Source organism: Pseudophryne corroboree, chromosome 11 (genome assembly GCF_028390025.1).
Source record: "Pseudophryne corroboree isolate aPseCor3 chromosome 11, aPseCor3.hap2, whole genome shotgun sequence".
NCBI lineage: Eukaryota > Metazoa > Chordata > Amphibia > Anura > Myobatrachidae > Pseudophryne > Pseudophryne corroboree.
Window position 1 is genome coordinate 96,044,328 of NC_086454.1, and position 17,783 is coordinate 96,062,110.

The following is a 17,783-nucleotide window of genomic DNA, read 5'->3' on the forward strand; positions in this document are numbered from 1 at the left end:
AATAATAATAATAATAATAATAATTATTATTATTATTATTATACTATATTTGCTTCCTTTATGTTAAGTTTTTAAAGTTACCTATAATATTCTGGGGGTGATTCAATTGTTTGTGGCTACCATTAGGGGGCGCAAAACAGAGCAAATAAATTGTTGCTCCGATTAGACGCCCATTAACTGTGGGGGGAACATTTCTTCTCGCTGCCACCTGAGATGCAAGAAGAAATATGTGCAAAGTCTGTGATTTAGGTGCCCAAACTCTTCTAACCAGGACTAGAGGGGATTATCCGCTACTTGCGGCTAAACCCCATCTATTGGGTGCATATAAAGCAATCGGTAACCAATCAGAGAAACAGTTGAATTGCTCTGATGGGCGCCCATTACTTTGGGGACCCAAAAAACATTTAAATTCCCAACCCCCGGTTCCGCGGCCGTGTTTTGGATTCGGACGCGTTTTGGCAAAACTTCCCTGAAAACTTTTTGTCGGATTCGGGTGTGTTTTGGATTCGGGTGTTTTTTTTTTCAAAACCCCCTCAAAAACAGCTTTAATCATAGAATTTGGGGGTAATTTTGATCCTATAGTATTATTAACCTCAATAACCATAATTTCCACTCATTTCCAGTCTATTCTGAACACCTCACACCTCACAATATTATTTTTAGTCCTAAAATTTGCACCGAGGTCGCTGGATGACTAAGCTAAGCGACCCAAGAGGGCAGGACAAACACCTGGCCCATCTAGGAGTGGCACTGCAGTGTCAGACAGGATGGCACTTAAAAAAATAGTCCCCAAACAGCACATGATGCAAAGAAAAGAGATAAAGAGGTGCACTGTGGTCGCTGGACGGCTAAGCTAAGCGACACAAACACCTCAATATCACAGGAATTATTCGTTCTAATCAATGGTATTATTGGTCCAAATCACTGGAAGAAAATGACAAAATCACTGGAATTATTTGCCAAGATCACTGTAATTAATATATATAAATCACTGATATTAATTGGTAAAATCTCGCTATCGCCTGCCTAGTGAAGTGGAATCTAGATGGGATTTTGTACCGGGGACACAATAACTTCATCAATTGTCTAAATCCCAATGCACTAATGGCAGAAAATGGGCACATGTCTATCAGCGCACTGATTATACTGATCACTGATTATACTGATCACTGATTATACTGATCACTGATAATACTGATCACTGATAATACTGAGCACTGATTATACTGAGCACTGATTATACTGAGCACTGATTATACTGAGCACTGATTATACTGATCACTGATAATACTGATCACTGATTTTACTGATCACTGATTATACTGATCACTGATTATACTGATCACTGATTTTACTGATCACTGATTATACTGATCACTGATTATACTGATCACGGATTATACTGATCACTGATAATACTGAGCACTGATTATACTGAGCACTGATTATACTGAGCACTGATTATACTGAGCACTGATTATACTGATCACTGATTTTACTGATCACTGATTATACTGAGCACTGATGATACTGAGCACTGATTATACTGATAACTGATGATACTACGGAGAACTGACACTGAGCAGCGAGAACAGCACTGGACTATTGTACTGTAGTATACTGGTCACCACAATGCAGCACTGACACTGAGCACAGATATTAAGCACTGATCAGGATACTAGAAGTTACACGGTGCAGCAAGATAACGCTATGGCCTACTGTACTGTACTACTATATACTGGTGGTCACCACAATGCAGCACTGTACTACTGTATATACTGCTCACAAAAATACAGCACAGATATGGAATGGATACTTGCAGTGACACAGAGCTGCAAGATACAGCAATGGCCTACTGTACAACTATATACTGTTGGTCACCAAAATGCTGCACTGTACTATTATATATACTGCTCACAAAAATGCAGCACACTGATCACAGATATTTGCAGCACACTGAGCACAGATATGGAGCTTTTCAGGAAGAGAACGTAGATATTTGCAGCACACTGAGCACAGATATTTGCAGCACACTGAGCACAGATATGGAGCTTTTCAGGCAGAGAACGTAGCCACGTCCTCTCTGTTCAATCTCCAATGCACGAGTGAAAATGGCGGTGATGCGCGGCTCTTTATATAGAATACGAATCTCGCGAGAATCCGACAGCGGGATGATGACGTTCGGGTTAACCGAGCAAGGTGGGAAGACCCGCGGCTGCCTCGGAACCGTGTAAAATAGGTGAAGTTCGGGGGGGTTCCGATCTCAACGAACCGAATCCGCTCATTTCTGAACACAATATGATCTTATTAACCGTTACTGTTGCAGATTGATGCTCAGCACTACTGGCAAGCCTCAGCAAACATTCCCAATGCATTATTGCTTCTCCCAAAAAATCTTAAACCCATACATTCGCTAAAGTTCTAGAGCCTGATTCAGAGATGTATGCAATGTCAATGCTGTATGCAGTGGAGTGATTGTTGCATCTGCGAATGCATCCAAGTTGCACCGCGCATGTGTACAAGTTGCATGTCGCATGGGTACAAGTCACACCACGCATGTGTACAAGTCGCCAGTAGTGTCGGGGGGGAAGGGTACAAACTATCCTGGCCCAGGTCTGATGGAGGGGCCCAGTGGGGGCCCGGATCCACTCCCCCTTACCTGGTAGCAGCTGCTGTAGCTCTTCTTTTCAGCCCAGCACAAGCAGACTCCATGTGGCCATGGAGGCACTTAAAAAAGTTAAAATACCATTTTTTTCAGCATTTTTTTTCTAAGGGTGCATGACCACACCTCCTGTGATTAGGCCACACCCCTAAAAAGTACCTGGGCCCAGCCAGGCTCTCAACTGCCCTGCAAGTCGCGCTGCGCATACGTACAACCCACACCATGGATGTCTACAAGTCGCATCGCGCATGTCTAGAAGTCGCATCGCGCATGTCTACAAGTTGCATCGCACATGTGCCACGATAGTGACATTTGCATGTTTTCACACAAATGCTGCATATAAATTTGCAGCTGGGAATGCATTAGCAAAAACATCTCTGACTCAGGCTTCTAGTTCTAAAACCACAATTAGTGGTGTAACTTTCAGTCTCTGTGGGTAGATTTATTGATATGCTGCAAAAGGATGGATTTCTATAACCGCCTATGATAGCAATACTGTAGGAAATTTAACAAGAAAACTTCACAGGGACAATAGACATACTGTATTAATACACAATGTATGTTACAGGTGTGTTACTATATTTATATGTAATGCACTGTGGGCCTAATACAAGGTTGATTCAAAACAACATTTTCCTCTAATGGGCAAGGCCATGTGCACTGCAGGTGGGTCAGATATAACATGTGCAGAGAGATTTAGATTTGGGTGGGTTATATTGTTTCTGTGCTGCTTTATGTTTACACTGCAATTTAGATTTCAGTCTGAACACACCCCGCCCAAATCTAACTCTCTCTGCACATGTTACACCTGCCCCACCTGCACTGCACATGGTTTTGCCCATTAGAGGAAAATGTTGTCTTGCAATCAACCCTGAATTATGCCCAGTATGTATAAACTGCTGCAAGTAACATCTGTACAAATTGTGAGCTTGGATATCATCGATTGCAATCGCTTATATAACTGGAGTTCTGTTGTCAGAACACCTATGTGTTGCAAGGAATAATGCTCCCCCTACTGTATATCATATAATGTATATTTTCTGAAAATATACCTTGTGAGTGCTGTTTATTCCCGACTTTGGATCTGTATATATATATATATAATTTTTGAATAACATTTCTCTGTAGGTGTCATATATGCCCCGCATGTGTGTGCAGTTCCATGCACCAGCCAGTTCAGAGGAAGATGACCACGAGAGACGCAGCCCGCCTTTGGAAGTGTCAGATGGAGAGATAGATTCCCGAGATCCTAGCTACGCGATGCTTCTTGGAGAAACAGGTCTGTAATTGGTATACTCATTACACTAGGACATTTTAGCCTAAAATACCACTCCTGGAAGACTTGTTTACATTTTAAATGAAAGGGGGTCTCATTAACAGAATGATGTTTAAAATTAGGAAAGAAAACCAATATCTAAATGTGCAATCTTCCTCCATGCAGTTAAATATCTTTCCTTTGCCTGACAAACCTTAGCAAGGAACGGGTTCGGTATGTTATTTCAGTCATCGGGATGCAGGCGGTCACATGACCGACATGGCTCATACATAGTCATTGTACTATTTTTTTGGTATTTGAACGTCCCGACTTCTACCCAAAAGAATATTTTTACCTTTGTGTGGAGCTATATTTAATAGTTGATCTGGATAAGCCTAGGCAATATCAAGACGTATATATCCTCAATTCTTTCTGCTGGGGGCAGAGCCGGTTTAAGGCTATGGGGGGCCCGGGGCACTTCAGAGTGCGGGGCCCTTACTAAAGAGGAAGTAGATTAAATATATAGATAGATAGATAGATAGATAGATAGATAGATAGATAGATAGATAGATAGATAGATAGATAGATAGATAGATAGATTCTATCTATCTATCTATATATCTATATATATATACACATACATATATATCTATATATATCTATATATATATATATATATATATATATATATAAAAATAACCCAGAGCCTACATTTTTTTCATTTTCAGCAGCAGGGAAAAACCAATGAAAGATAGTCAGCCTTACTTGCTCAGGTTGCTGTCAGTGTCTGCTGAGACAGAGGAGTTCGAGACCTCGATCCTCTCTGCCTCTAGTCTCCGTTAAGGGCTCCAGGCTTCCTGTGCTGGGCTGGCTCCACATGTTGCCAGGGTTCGAGTTCTTCTTCCTTCCTCCCCTCTGCAGCCTGCGCGCCCAGCCAATGACTGAGCCGCAGGCTGCTGCTTAAACCGCTATTGGACAGCTGAGCCGTCGCTCAGCTGTCCTCTACTCTCTGCTATGCAGCGCCGCTGCGGGGAGCCGGGAGCGCAGCAGCACCACAGAGCGGATCGGTAAAAGCGATCTGTTCTGTGGAAGGGGGCCCCTTTTAGAAAGGGGGGTCCGGGGTACGTATCCCCGGGACCCCCCCCCCCCTTAATCCGGCTCTGGCTGGGGGTAACATTCACCAACATGAGCTATAATTTCCTGCAAGCTATCTTCTCAGATCTTTACCTCTTATATAACAGGCAACAAGAAGAAGATCCGACTGTATCAGTTTCTCCTAGAGCTACTGCAAAGCGGGGACATGAAAGACAGCATCTGGTGGGTGGATAAAGACAAAGGGACATTTCAATTCTCCTCCAAGCACAAAGAAGCCCTTGCACACCGATGGGGTATTCAAAAGGGAAACCGTAAGAAGATGACCTATCAGAAGATGGCTAGAGCATTGCGCAACTATGGCAAGACTGGAGAAGTGAGAAAGGTGAAGAAGAAGTTGACCTATCAGTTCAGTGGAGAAGTTCTGCACAAAATGTACACGGGTCGGAAGCATTTTCATCATTAAGATGGCAAACACATCCGGGGCCGCCATCAGGGGGGGACTGCCGGGATAGGAGTCCAGGGACCGGGCCGTGATGGGCTCAGATTGACGTGCATTGCAAGTTGCCATAGAGGAACAGCACCAGCAGCATTTTGAATTTGGCACTTGCCGTGGGTTATTTGGCCACAGCGGCAACTCCTCATTGGCTGCCAGTCCACAAGCTCCAATTGGCTCGCAGCCAGCTCCAAATTTGCAATTCCAGTGGCGCTGTGCCTCTATGGCTGCCTGCTCTGGACTCTTTCCCTGTGCTGCTGCAGTGGTCCTGGCTCACCGCGGTCATACCTGCAGTAGGTGCACTACCTGATGTCCTGCAACCAGCGCTCAGAACAGTGTGTGATAGCCGCAGGGGGAGTGAAAGGAGTGGACAGTCCATTCTGGCAGCCCAGGGCCCCAGCATTTCTGATGGCAGCCCTGTATACATCTACATGTACAACACAGAAGTGCCCTTACGTATTCAATTGGTACGAAAGACTCCACCGCTTTCTTCAGAAGAGGAAAGCATTTACTGTATTTGTAAATACTAATATTATAGTAATTATTTTTCTATGTGTACGAAGTGTGCTTTAATGAGAAATCAGCATCTTACCACTCAGTGAAGGAGATGAGCGCTATATGGGGAGTACCCGAAACATTTATTAATTTCAGCATTATTATAAAAAAATAAATTAATAATTTGTATAATATTTTACCTGAGAAGTACAAATGCTGAAATTGTTTAGCAGTGTTAATAAAAAAATAAAAACATTTTAAAATTGCTTCCGGAATGAAATATTGAAGTTTTGTAGAATTTGATTATTTTCAGTAAATGATTAAATATAGACCTCTTATCTTCCAGTTCATTATGAGATTGTGAGCCCATAGTTTGGTTACAGCTTCCATGGTTTTTAGTACAGAATTAAAGATAAGCCACATACTGTATAAAGCAAAGGGACACATAGGTCATTGTGATATACAGTAGTTGTGACTGGCGTCATTGTTTAGGTGAGTTAATGCAATGGTCTACACCACAGCCCTGATTAAATTACACTTCCAAAAGATACGTAAGAAGAGATAGGTTTCCCGTGGCACTGAAAATAGACCCACAATTAAGAATTCCACTCAAAAGTGGAATAGAGTGTTAAAAATTGGACTCTTTAAACACTTCAGTACGTAGTATGAGCAGGGCCGAAACTAGGATTTTCGTCACCCGTGGGAAAAAAAGAAAATTGTCGCGCCCCCCACCCTCCCAAAAAAACAAAACAAAAACAAACTCTGTCAGACTAAAATATCATATTATCAAAAAAATGCGAAAAAAGAGGATACTATTGGACAATATTCCCCTATGTGCCTCAAATACCCAATGCGTCACATGCCCCGCCAGCATGTTCAACTACATGCTCCTTTGTGTGTCCTCATACATTGCACTATATCATAACACTTCATCACTGCACTACATTCCCCTATCCACTGCACTACATCACTATACTACATCCCCTACACGCTGAACTACATCACTACACTACATGCCCCTATGCTCTGCACTATATACCCTATATGCTACACTACATAACTACACTACATCCCCTTATATGCTAAACCACATCAGTACACTACGTGCCCCTATATACTGCAATACATTACTACACTACATACCCTATATGGTACACTACATCACTACACTACATCACCTTATATGCTACACCACATCAGTGCACTACATGCCCCTATATACTGCAATACATCACTACACTACACAGTGCCGTAACTAGGCATTTTAGCGCTGTGTGCAAGAAACGACATTGGCACCCCCCCCCCCCATGCAAGATAGGGGCAGTGCACGCCGTAGGCGCGCTAAAAATATATAGGGGCGTGGCTTCATGGGGAAGGGGCGTGGCCACAAAATAATAGCAATTCATACTACGGTGCACAGTAGTCTCTATTATTCAAATTACGCTGCACAGTAGCGCCACTACACCAGGTAGAGCCCCTTTTATACATTACAGCAGACAGCGTCCCCCTTTTTACACATTACAGCAGACAGTCCCCCTTTTTACACATTGCGGCAGCCAGTCCCCCTTTTTACACATTGCGGCAGCCAGGCCCCCTTTTTACACATTGCAGCAGCCAGTCCCCCTTTTTACACATTGCGGCAGCCAGTCCCCCTTTTTACACATTGCGGCAGCCAGTCCCCCTTTTTACACATTGCAGCAGCCAGGCCCCCTTTTTACACATTGCGGCAGCCAGTCCCCCTTTTTACACATTGCGGAAGCCAGGACCCCTTTTTACACATTGCGGCAACCAGTCCCCCTTTTTACACATTGCGGCAGCCAGTCCCCCTTTTTACACATTATGGCAGACGGTGACCCCCAGAGAGAGAGAGAGAGAGAGAGAGAGAGAGGGATATACTTACCTTCTCCCCGCTGACAGGCTCCTCGTGCTGGCATCTCCCTCTGTGCAGTGTGCAGGCATCGGACAAGGAGGAGGAGGGAGGAGACTGGAGCCGCAGCAGCGCTATGTCATTGGTAGTAAGCGCCGCTGCAACATCCCTCTCTCCTTCCGTATAGGCTGCCTGGCGCTGCTGTGGATGCTGGGATGGAGGAACCGCATCCCAGCATCCACAGCAGTGCCGGGCAGCCAACACGGAAGGAGAGGGAGCTGCTGTAGCGGCGCTTACTACCAATGACATAGCGCTGCTGCGGCTCCAGTCCCCCTCCCTCCTCCTTCTCAGCTGCCTCCGGCGCTTCTCTCTCCTCCAGCGCGGCTGCGGCGCACGGCGCAAACTTCAGAGGCGGCATGTAATGAGTCAATTTGACTCATTACATGCCGCTGGCCGTGCGCCCTCAGGGCAACTGCGCTGTGTGCCAAGCCCACTTGGCACACACATAGTTACGGCCCTGACACTACATACCCTATAAGCTACACCAAATCCCCCCATCTGGGAGGAAAGTAGAGGTTGATACTGCTAACTGGGAGCACAGTGCGCTTCTATAGCTTGTACAGTGCACTGCACGCTAGTCGCAGCACTGCATGGCAAAGAAGAGAGTTTATGACAGTAGCCGGCATAGGAGAGATCCCAGGTACTGGAGCTCACCTGCACAGTTCCGGAGCCAGCTGCAGACAGACAGGTGGGTGAGAAACATTGCCCTGGGAGCTGTCTGCTGTCTCACAGGAGCAGCACAGCACTGCCGGTTAAAAAAAAACAATACCTGCTCCTCTGTAACTCCTTGGCACCCCCTTAAATCCTGCCCCCTTAGCCCCCCACCCCCCCCCCCCCCTAGTTACGGCCCTGGTATGAGTTCTAATTCCACTTCTCATTTCATATGGATATGAGGGTGAAGATAAAGGAACAACAACTTTGGTACTCAGAAATCTGTAAGCTACATTGAGCTAGAAAATGTTTATCTATATAAATTCTCAACCAAACGTTCTTTGGAGGTCATTCCGAGTTGTTCGCTCGCAAGCGGATTTTAGCAGATTTGCTCATGCTAAGCCGCCGCCTACTGGGAGTGAATCTTAGCATCTTAAAATTGCGAACGATGTATTCGCAATATTGCGATTACACACCTCGTAGCACTTTCTGAGTAGCTTCAGACTTACTCGGCATCTGCGATCATTTCACTGCTTGTCGTTCCTGGTTTGACGTCACAAACACACCCAGCGTTCGCCCAGACACTCCTCCGTTTCTCCGGCCACTCCTGCGTTTTTTCCGGAAACGGTAGCGTTTTTTCCCACACGCCCATAAAACGGCCTGTTTCCACCCAGTAACACCCATTTCCTGTCAATCACATTACGATCGCCAGAACGATGAAAAAGCCGTGAGTAAAATTACTAAGTGCATAGCAAATTTACTTGGCGCAGTCGCAGTGCGAACATTGCGCATGCGCATTAAGCGGAAAATCGCTGCGATGCGAAGATTTTTACCGAGCGAACAACTCGGAATGAGGGCCTTTATTGGAGTAATTTCCACACTCCATACATCTGAGGTGTATATTCCAGCACTATGCCTGTGGAAAAGAACTGTTGAGTAGCGAAACGTGTTGCATCCCTCTTAAAAGTCAAACAAATTACTTTTTGCCTGCAGAAAAATTATTTTCAGTCAGTTTTATTTTCATTTTTCAGTTATTGGGGGGGATTCAGAGCTGATTGTAGATGTGTGAAAAACGCACATCTACGATCACAATCTCTGACATGCGGGGGGGACGCCCAGCACAAGGCTAGTCCGCACCGCATGGAAGGCCCTACCCCCCCTCCTGCACACGTGCGAAAGCATCGCACAGCAGCGATGCTTTCGCACCTGGCGAGTACCCGCCTGGCTGCGGGTAGCCGTGTTTTTGGCCACAGCGCCTGCATGTGATGTCACGCAGCCGCCGCGGCCCACCCCGCAAATGGTCTGGACGTGCCTTCGTTGTCCAGACTGCACCCCCCAACGCAACCAACGCCCTGCGACCCCCTCTGCCTGTCAATTAGGCAGAGGCGATCGCACCAGTGAGAATCACTCCCATGGTGCGCTCCCAACATTTTCTCAAAAGGCTGCAGACAGAGATTAAGAAGGCTGAGGGCTGCCTAAGCACGAAGCCACATAAGTGCCCTGGTTTTTGTGACTAATTGGTTAAAGACAGGGCAGTGCTAGCTTAGTGATGTCATTTTGGGTCAGGTGCTTTTATCTGCCTATTAGGTAGATTACCATAGAAACATAGAAACATAGAATTTGTCGGCAGATAAGAACCACTTGGCCCATCTAGTCTGCCCCTTTTTTTTTTTTTTATCTCTAACCTTAATTGATCCTTATTTCTTTGTAAGGATATCCTTATGTCTACCCCATGCATGTTTAAATTGCTCTACTGTCTTAGCCTCTACCACCTCCGATGGGAGGCTATTCCACTTGTCCACTACCCTTTCTGTGAAGTAATTTTTCCGCAAATTTACCCTGAACCTCCCCCCTCCAGTCTCAGTGCATGTCCTCGTGTCCTATTGCTTCTCTTCATTTGGAGAATGTTTCCCTCCTGGACTTTGTTAAAACCCTTGATATATTTGAAAGTTTCTATCATGTCCCCCCTTTCCCTTCTCCTCTCCAAACTATACATATTGAGATTTCTTAGTCTTTCTGGGTATGTTTTGTGATGTAGGCCATGCAACATTTTAGTTGCCCTTCTTTGTACAGTTTCTAATGTATTAAAATCCTTTTGAAGATATGGCCTCCAGAATTGAACACAGTATTCTAGATGAGGCCGTACCAATGACCTATACAGTGGCATTATTACTTCTTTCTTTCTGCTGCTGATTCCTCTCCCAATGCAGCCAAGCATCTGACTAGCCTTCCTCATTGCTTTGTTACATTGCTTACCTGCCTTTAAGTCAACTGAAATAGTGACTCCTAGATCCCTTTCCTCCTCAGTAGTTTCCAGTATAGTGCCATTAATACTATATTTAGCCTTTGGATTTTTGAGACCCAAGTGCATGATTTTGCATTTTTTGGCATTAAACTGTAATTGCCGCACTCTTGACCATTCCTTTAGTCTACCTAGATCCTCAATCATTTGTTTTACCCCACCTGGTGTGTCTACCCTGTTGCATACCTTTGTGTCATCTGCAAACAGGCATACTTTCCCTTTAATGCCATTTGCAATGTCACCAATAAAGATATTAAAAAGCACTGGTCCAAGTACAGATCCCTGGGATACTCCACTGGTAACATTTCCCTCCTGTGAATGCACTCCATTTACCACAACTCTCTGTTTTCTATCCTTCAACCAAGATCTTATCCATTCAATAATCCTAATATCCTAATAGATTGTAGGAGAAGTGTATAATACAGTACTTATAGGCATGTACTGGGGGCCATCTTTCTCTTTGCCATTTGGAAGCCTCTCCCACCCACCCTGCAATTTTTCACTTTGTTTTTTGGTTCACTATTTTGGATTCTATTTCCTTATTAGTAGTTGGCTTTGATAGCCAGATTGGCGGAAAGTCGCTACCAGCCAGCGGTCAAAAGCTTGCATAAGTGGTCATTGTGGGGCACCCCCTTTTGGTAAGACGGCGAGTGTGTCCTCCCCCTGCTGATGGACTACGGACATTCCCGTGCGGTTTTGTCCATTACTCTGCTAGAGTAAAGGGGGTGAGTCCTGCACAATGCGGGTTATGCTTTAGGGGGCGGTGGTAAGTCCCCTCCTAGGTCATTTGGTGTTATTCTAGTTGACTGGTGCTGGTGAGTTAGTAGCGCTTTTTCTTTGCCATCCTCCAATACATAATTAAACCTAGGTCATCAAACAGTAAATACCTGTTAACCTTTTAAATCTAGAAGTAGGTGTCCGTGTCGTCATTTCTTGGTGATAAGCTAGTTTAAGTATATATATATTTAAGTGTGTCACAATAAAGTCATGGGTGACTTATACGGAATATAATATGGACCGAATTCAGTTGCATTAGTCATTCTGAAACTGGATTTTATTATTATATAAAACTGCATTTATTATTCTCCTGCACTGTATATAGCACCAGGGGAGTAGCGAGGGTGGCTCCGGTGGAGCGCAAGCTCCGGGCGCCCAAAAAGTTAGAGGGCGCCCTGTCGTCTGCCACCCCTCCTTCCCGTGGGCCACTGTGCTAGAAGCCGCAGATTAGGAGGAGGAGAAGCAGTTGGGATGGGGGGGGGGGGGGGGAAGAGGCGCGCACGCGCACACACACACCCACACACACACACACACCAGTGTTCATTTTGTTGGGAGCCAATTAGGTAAATTTTTGTATTTTAGGAGGAAAACCAGCACGGGGAGAATATACAAACTCCACGCAGTTAGGACCATGGTGGGAATTAAACCCATGACCTCAGTGCTGTGAGGCAGTAATGCTAACTATTACACCATCCGTGCTGCCATGTCCCTATATTGTAGTTGCAAGCCTTCGGCACACACTGACCCTATATTAAACATGGGGGCACCAAAAAGGAAACTTTCGCCCTGAGCTCCAGAGGGTCTAGAACTGGCCCTGTCACCGATTTAAGATTTTTAAATATTGTTTCTTTTCAAATGTAACATACACCCACATGTTGGCTAGGCCCCAATTCAGTACAGGGGAGGGGGGCGCCAAAACACACCTCTGCATAGCACTGATATATTCTGTACAAGCAGATGCCTTTTATTAAGGCTATTTTATTAAGGTTATTTTCCCATCCAGTGCAACACACTACCAGAGCATATTTTCACAGAAGCCATTTAAGCTAGCGGAATATGCACTTTGGGGGTAATTCAGACCTGATAGCTGCTGTGCGTTTTCGCACAGCGGTTGCAATCAGGCACAAACTGCGCATGCATATGCACCGCAATGCGCAGGCGCGTCGCATGGTTACAAAGCAGATCACTGCTCAGCGATGGGTTTGTGCGACGTGCAATTGCAAAGAGATTGACAGGAAGAAGGCGTTTGTGGGTATCAACTGACTGTTTTCAGGGAGTGTCTGGAAAAACGCAGGCGTATCCATGTGATCGCAGTGGCTGAGTAAGTCCTGGGCTGCGCAGAGACTGCACAAAATCTGTTTGCACAGCTCTGCTACACAGGCGTTCGCACACTTACACAGCTAAGATACACTCTCCCTGTAGGCGGCGACTATCTGATAGCAGCAGTGCAAAAATTGCTTGCTAGCGATCAGGTCTGAATTAGGTCCTTTGTGCTAATGTTTTTCTTTAGATTCTGCTAAACAAGCTCAGCTGCATTGGTTTTAAGCAAATCGCTGCAACATATCTTTTCATACAAATAACTGTTACACCACTTTCAAAGTGTCGGAGGAAAACCCCAGACGGTGCATTTTGTGTTGCTCAGAAATGTGACTTTTACAAACACCAAATAGAAACCCACAGTTCAACTCCCAGAACCACAGTTTAATTTTCTTAAGATTCTGATAAACTTGCTTGTGTGAACTTGGCATGATAGGTAAGCATCAGCATTTTTACAGTAGAGAATGGAGAAGCTTGGAGACAATGAAGCTCTTAGCATGTGCTACATTGTCTGCTGGAAAAAGTTTATCACAGGCACGGGTTTCATACACAGCTGTTATCATCATTAAAGGGATTGGGACAGCAAATAGGGGGACTTTAACATGCAGAATTCCCTGATGCCCCGACAGATCGCCGATGCTCCTTACATATTATGTCCACACAGTAGAAGTGCCCATTATGCATTATGCAACACAGTAGTTGTGCTACTTACACATTATGCCACACAGTAGTTGTGCTACTTACACATTATGCCACACAGTAGTAGTGCTCCTTACACATTATGCCACACAGTAGTATTGCTTCTTACACAATATGCCACACAGTAGTAGTCTCCCTTACACAATATACCCACAGTAGTGGTGCCCCTTACACATGATACCACATAATAATAGTGTTCCTTACACAATATGCCACACAGTAGTAGTGTTCCTAACACATTATACCCACAGTATTAGTGCCCCTTACACATTATACCCACAGTAATAGTGACCCTTACACATTATACCACATAATAATAGTGTTCCTTACACAATATACCACACAGTAGTAATGCCTATTACACATTATGCCACACAGTAGTAATGCCCCTTCCCCCCAGGGCTCTCTTCTATATACAATAATCACCTGGTCACTGGCACTATCACAGTGTCTAACACACTGTTAGTGTATCTGGACTCTGCTGCCTTGCTTGTGTGCCCAACAGACACAGCTCCTCACTCTAAGCATGCTGCACATCATTGTGGCAGTGTAGAGGTCTCTCCTTTTGGGACTATGTAGGTCTCGCCCTACAGACGGCCAAGGCTGCCAAGAGAGATCCTGGGCCCTGTTACAGCAATTTCCCTGCACCCCCCCGGAGGGGGTGTGGCCACAGTATGCTGGGGGCATGGCTGCACCCCTTTGGGGATGATCATATAGAGATGCCTTCCCTTCCCACCACTACTAATACACATAGAAGCTAGCACCCGGCAAATATAGATTGCGGATGCGGCCGGTTCCACCCCCAGGGTATCCTGCACTACTTACAGCCCTGGGGGGCACATCAAAGTAAATAGTTCTAAAAGTTTAAAGGGGTTGTCAGATAGTGTGTGGGGACCCATTGGTGGTGGTTTCCATAAATTAAAATTTTATTCAATTTATTTTGTTATAATCAAATGCTTTTTTTTCTCTCTCTCTCTCTCTCTCTCTCTCAAATCATAATGCTGCAGATGGCTGAATCTTGTGAGTCTGACCCTGAGCCACCAGCCCTTGTCACGCGGCATAACTGGAGCCCTGCCAATTCACTGCGGACTGTAGACTAGCTGAGTGCGCTATCTATATAATTATGTAAATCGTGTATGTTTATATATGCACACACACATTTGTTTTCCCTTTTTTTAAGGAAGGGGGCACCAAACTCCATCTTGCCTCTGGGCGACTGTGATGAACTTCCGCCCCTCTGTAAAATTGGGTGGTCTTCAGTATGCCAACTGATGGGATCCCGGCGCACAGTATACCGGCGCCGGGATCCCGACAGCTGACATACCGACACTTATTCTCCCTCGTGGGGGTCCACGACCCCCCTGGAGGGAGAATAAAATAGTGTGGCACGCGTAGCGCGCCACCGTGCCCGTAGCGTGGCAAGCGCAGCGAGCCCGCAAGGGGCTCATTTGCGCTTGCCACACTGTTGGTAAGCCGGCGGTCGGGCTCCCGGCGCCGGTGTGCTGGTCGCCGGGAGCCCGACCGCCGGCATATCGTAGTGAACCCGTAAAATTCATGGTCCAATTCACCAATATAAAGCAAGGTTTGACTGATTGTATTGGGACACCTAGTTATATTAGATAATCAAATTACAAGGGCAGTACAAACGGGGAGATGTGTGCTGAGTGATCTAGCACAGACCGCTTAGCACCCATCTCTCCCCCCGCTCAGCACACAGCACGATGTGAGCTGAGTGAGGGGGTGGGGGGGCTTACTTCACCCAGCGGTGAAGTGAGCGATCGAACTAGATTTGCCATGCATGCATGCCAAATCTAGAGCCGGCAATAGTGACGTGCGGGACTGCGCATCGCTATCGCCGGCACCCTACACACGGAGAGATCCGTGCTTAATTTCTAAGCAATCTAGTCAGATTGCTTAGAAATTAAGTAAAAATCACTACGTGTGTACCCCCCTTAAGAATAGTCCATTTATATTTCCTTAGTTCTTTTAATGCCATCCATACTTGATAAATAGGATTCTCCTTGGAAAACCATGCACAATTTACCAACAAAAGCTGAATAAACATATCAGCAACACTATTATTGCTGGAGGTAATTCCTTTATGTGTATAGTGATGTGATAACGAGCCCTATTGCTCTTTCTTAAATAGACCCCTGTGGCTTCTGCTGCATAGAATCTAACAATACAGTGGTTAAAATAACCAATACCCGGAAAACTGTCACTCTAAAGTGTAAGAGAGTAATTGCATGTTTTATAATGTGTCAAAACCATTCCGTGAGTCTGTGAGTGCCACACTGAAACCGGAGCGCTTGCATTATATGTGTTTAGAGTGTGAATATGAGAAGTCTATTTATACCACTCTATCTTCAATGGCTAAAATGACCCAACAAGAGTGCCAATTTGTGTGGGTCAGTATTGCTGCAAAGGGAGCTTGGCCCAAGATTTGGGATGTGGCCAATACTGGAGGGACATACGACTAACTAGTGGATGGGTTTAGACTGGGTTCATTTTTACAATGTATGATTCTGGGTAAATTCAAATAAAATTTTACTTTGTATTTTTTTAATGTATTAAAAATCAACTCCATGGTGAAACCTTCAGGTTATGGAAACAAAACAAAAGAAGAGGCTAGTAATTGTAATATTTATACAAAAGAAGAATTCACGCAAACATTAAAAAAACTGCGGCCCATTGACAGCGAGGTATACAGAGACATAGGGCAAGATTCAATTGTTATCGCTCCCTCACCCCACCCCACCCACAATCATGCCCGCTCATTAATCCTGGGGGTGGCAAGCTGAAATGCGTGAATAGTGACCTGTTTGGGCGCCCAAACTGGACTTTTTACGCCACGCCCAATAGTTTAGTCGCGTTTAACTGCTTTACATGGCTAAACCCAACTGTTATTGGCACGATCAATACGAAAATGGGGGACATTTGTATATCGCCCCCTGAGATCTCATTTCACTATAGATGGGAGATCGGGGGCGATAACATTTGAATCTCGCCCATAGAGTTGTAATATTAGTATACAACTCTTTGTCAGACTCAACTACCTCCCGCCCACCAAGCCCCCGCTGGAGGAGAGATCACAGACAATCACTCCTCAGGTGGCAGTTATGGGTACTGTGTGGGAGGTGGTGGCACCACTGGCTGTTAGCATGACCATAGAAGCATGTCTGTAGTCCAGGTCCTCTGCAGACATGTCTCCTCTCCAGCAGCAGCAGTAGATACTGGGCGGGAGGTGGTGGTGCCGCTGGTTGTTAGCATTACCAATGAAGCATGTCTGTAGTCCAGGTCCTTTACAGACATGTCTCCTCTCCAGCAGCAGCAGTAGATACTGGGCGGGAGGTGGTGGCGGCACTGGCTGTTAGCATTACCAATGAAGCATGTCTGTGGTCTGAGTCCTCTGCAGACATGTCTCCTCTCCAGCAGCAGCAGTAGATACTGGGCGGGAGGTGGTGGTGCCGCTGGTTGTTAGCATTACTAATGAAGCATGTCTGTAGTCCAGGTCCTTTACAGACATGTCTCCTCTCCAGCAGCAGCAGTAGATACTGGGCGGGAGGTGGTGGCGCCGCTGGCTGTTAGCATTACCAATGAAGCATGTCTGTGGTCTGAGTCCTCTGCAGATATGTCTCCTCTCCAGCAGCAGCAGCAGATACTGGGCGGGAGGTGGTGGCGCCGCTGGCTGTTAGCATTACCAATGAAGCATGTTTGTGGTCCAGGTTCTCTGCAGACATGTCTCCTTTCCAGCAGTAGTGGTGGGTACTGTGCTGGAAGCGGTAGCACCGCTGGCTGTTAGCATTACCAATAAAGCATGTCTGTGGTCCGGGTCCTCTGTAGACATGTCTCCTCTCCAGCATCAGCAGTAGATACTGGGCGGGAGGTGGTGGCGCCGCTGGCTGTTAGCATTACCAATGAAGCATGTTTGTGGTCCGGGTTCTCTGCAGACATGTCTCCTTTCCAGCAGTAGTGGTGGGTACTGTGCTGGAAGCGGTAGCACCGCTGGCTGTTAGCATTACCAATAAAGCATGTCTGTGGTCCGGGTCCTCTGTAGACATGTCTCCTCTCCAGCATCAGCAGTAGATACTGGGCGGGAGGTGGTGGCGC

General features: G+C 45.7%; 1 protein-coding gene and 1 long non-coding RNA gene across 4 annotated transcripts in view; one reads left to right on the forward strand and one right to left on the reverse strand.

Annotated features, from left to right (window-relative positions):
* The window catches only part of SPI1 (Spi-1 proto-oncogene), a 127,971-nt gene extending 121,705 nt beyond the window's left edge, over positions 1-6,266 (forward strand). For both annotated transcript variants that reach the window (XM_063944592.1, XM_063944591.1), the window contains exons 4-5: positions 3,791-3,941; positions 5,159-6,266. In XM_063944592.1, the coding sequence (XP_063800662.1) occupies positions 3,791-3,941; positions 5,159-5,475 (468 nt within the window). In that variant the 3' untranslated portion in view covers positions 5,476-6,266. The remainder of the gene's footprint in view (positions 1-3,790; positions 3,942-5,158) is intronic.
* LOC134968958 (uncharacterized) overlaps positions 1-17,783 on the reverse strand; it is a 180,816-nt gene that overhangs the window by 10,824 nt on the left and 152,209 nt on the right. The window lies entirely within an intron of this gene.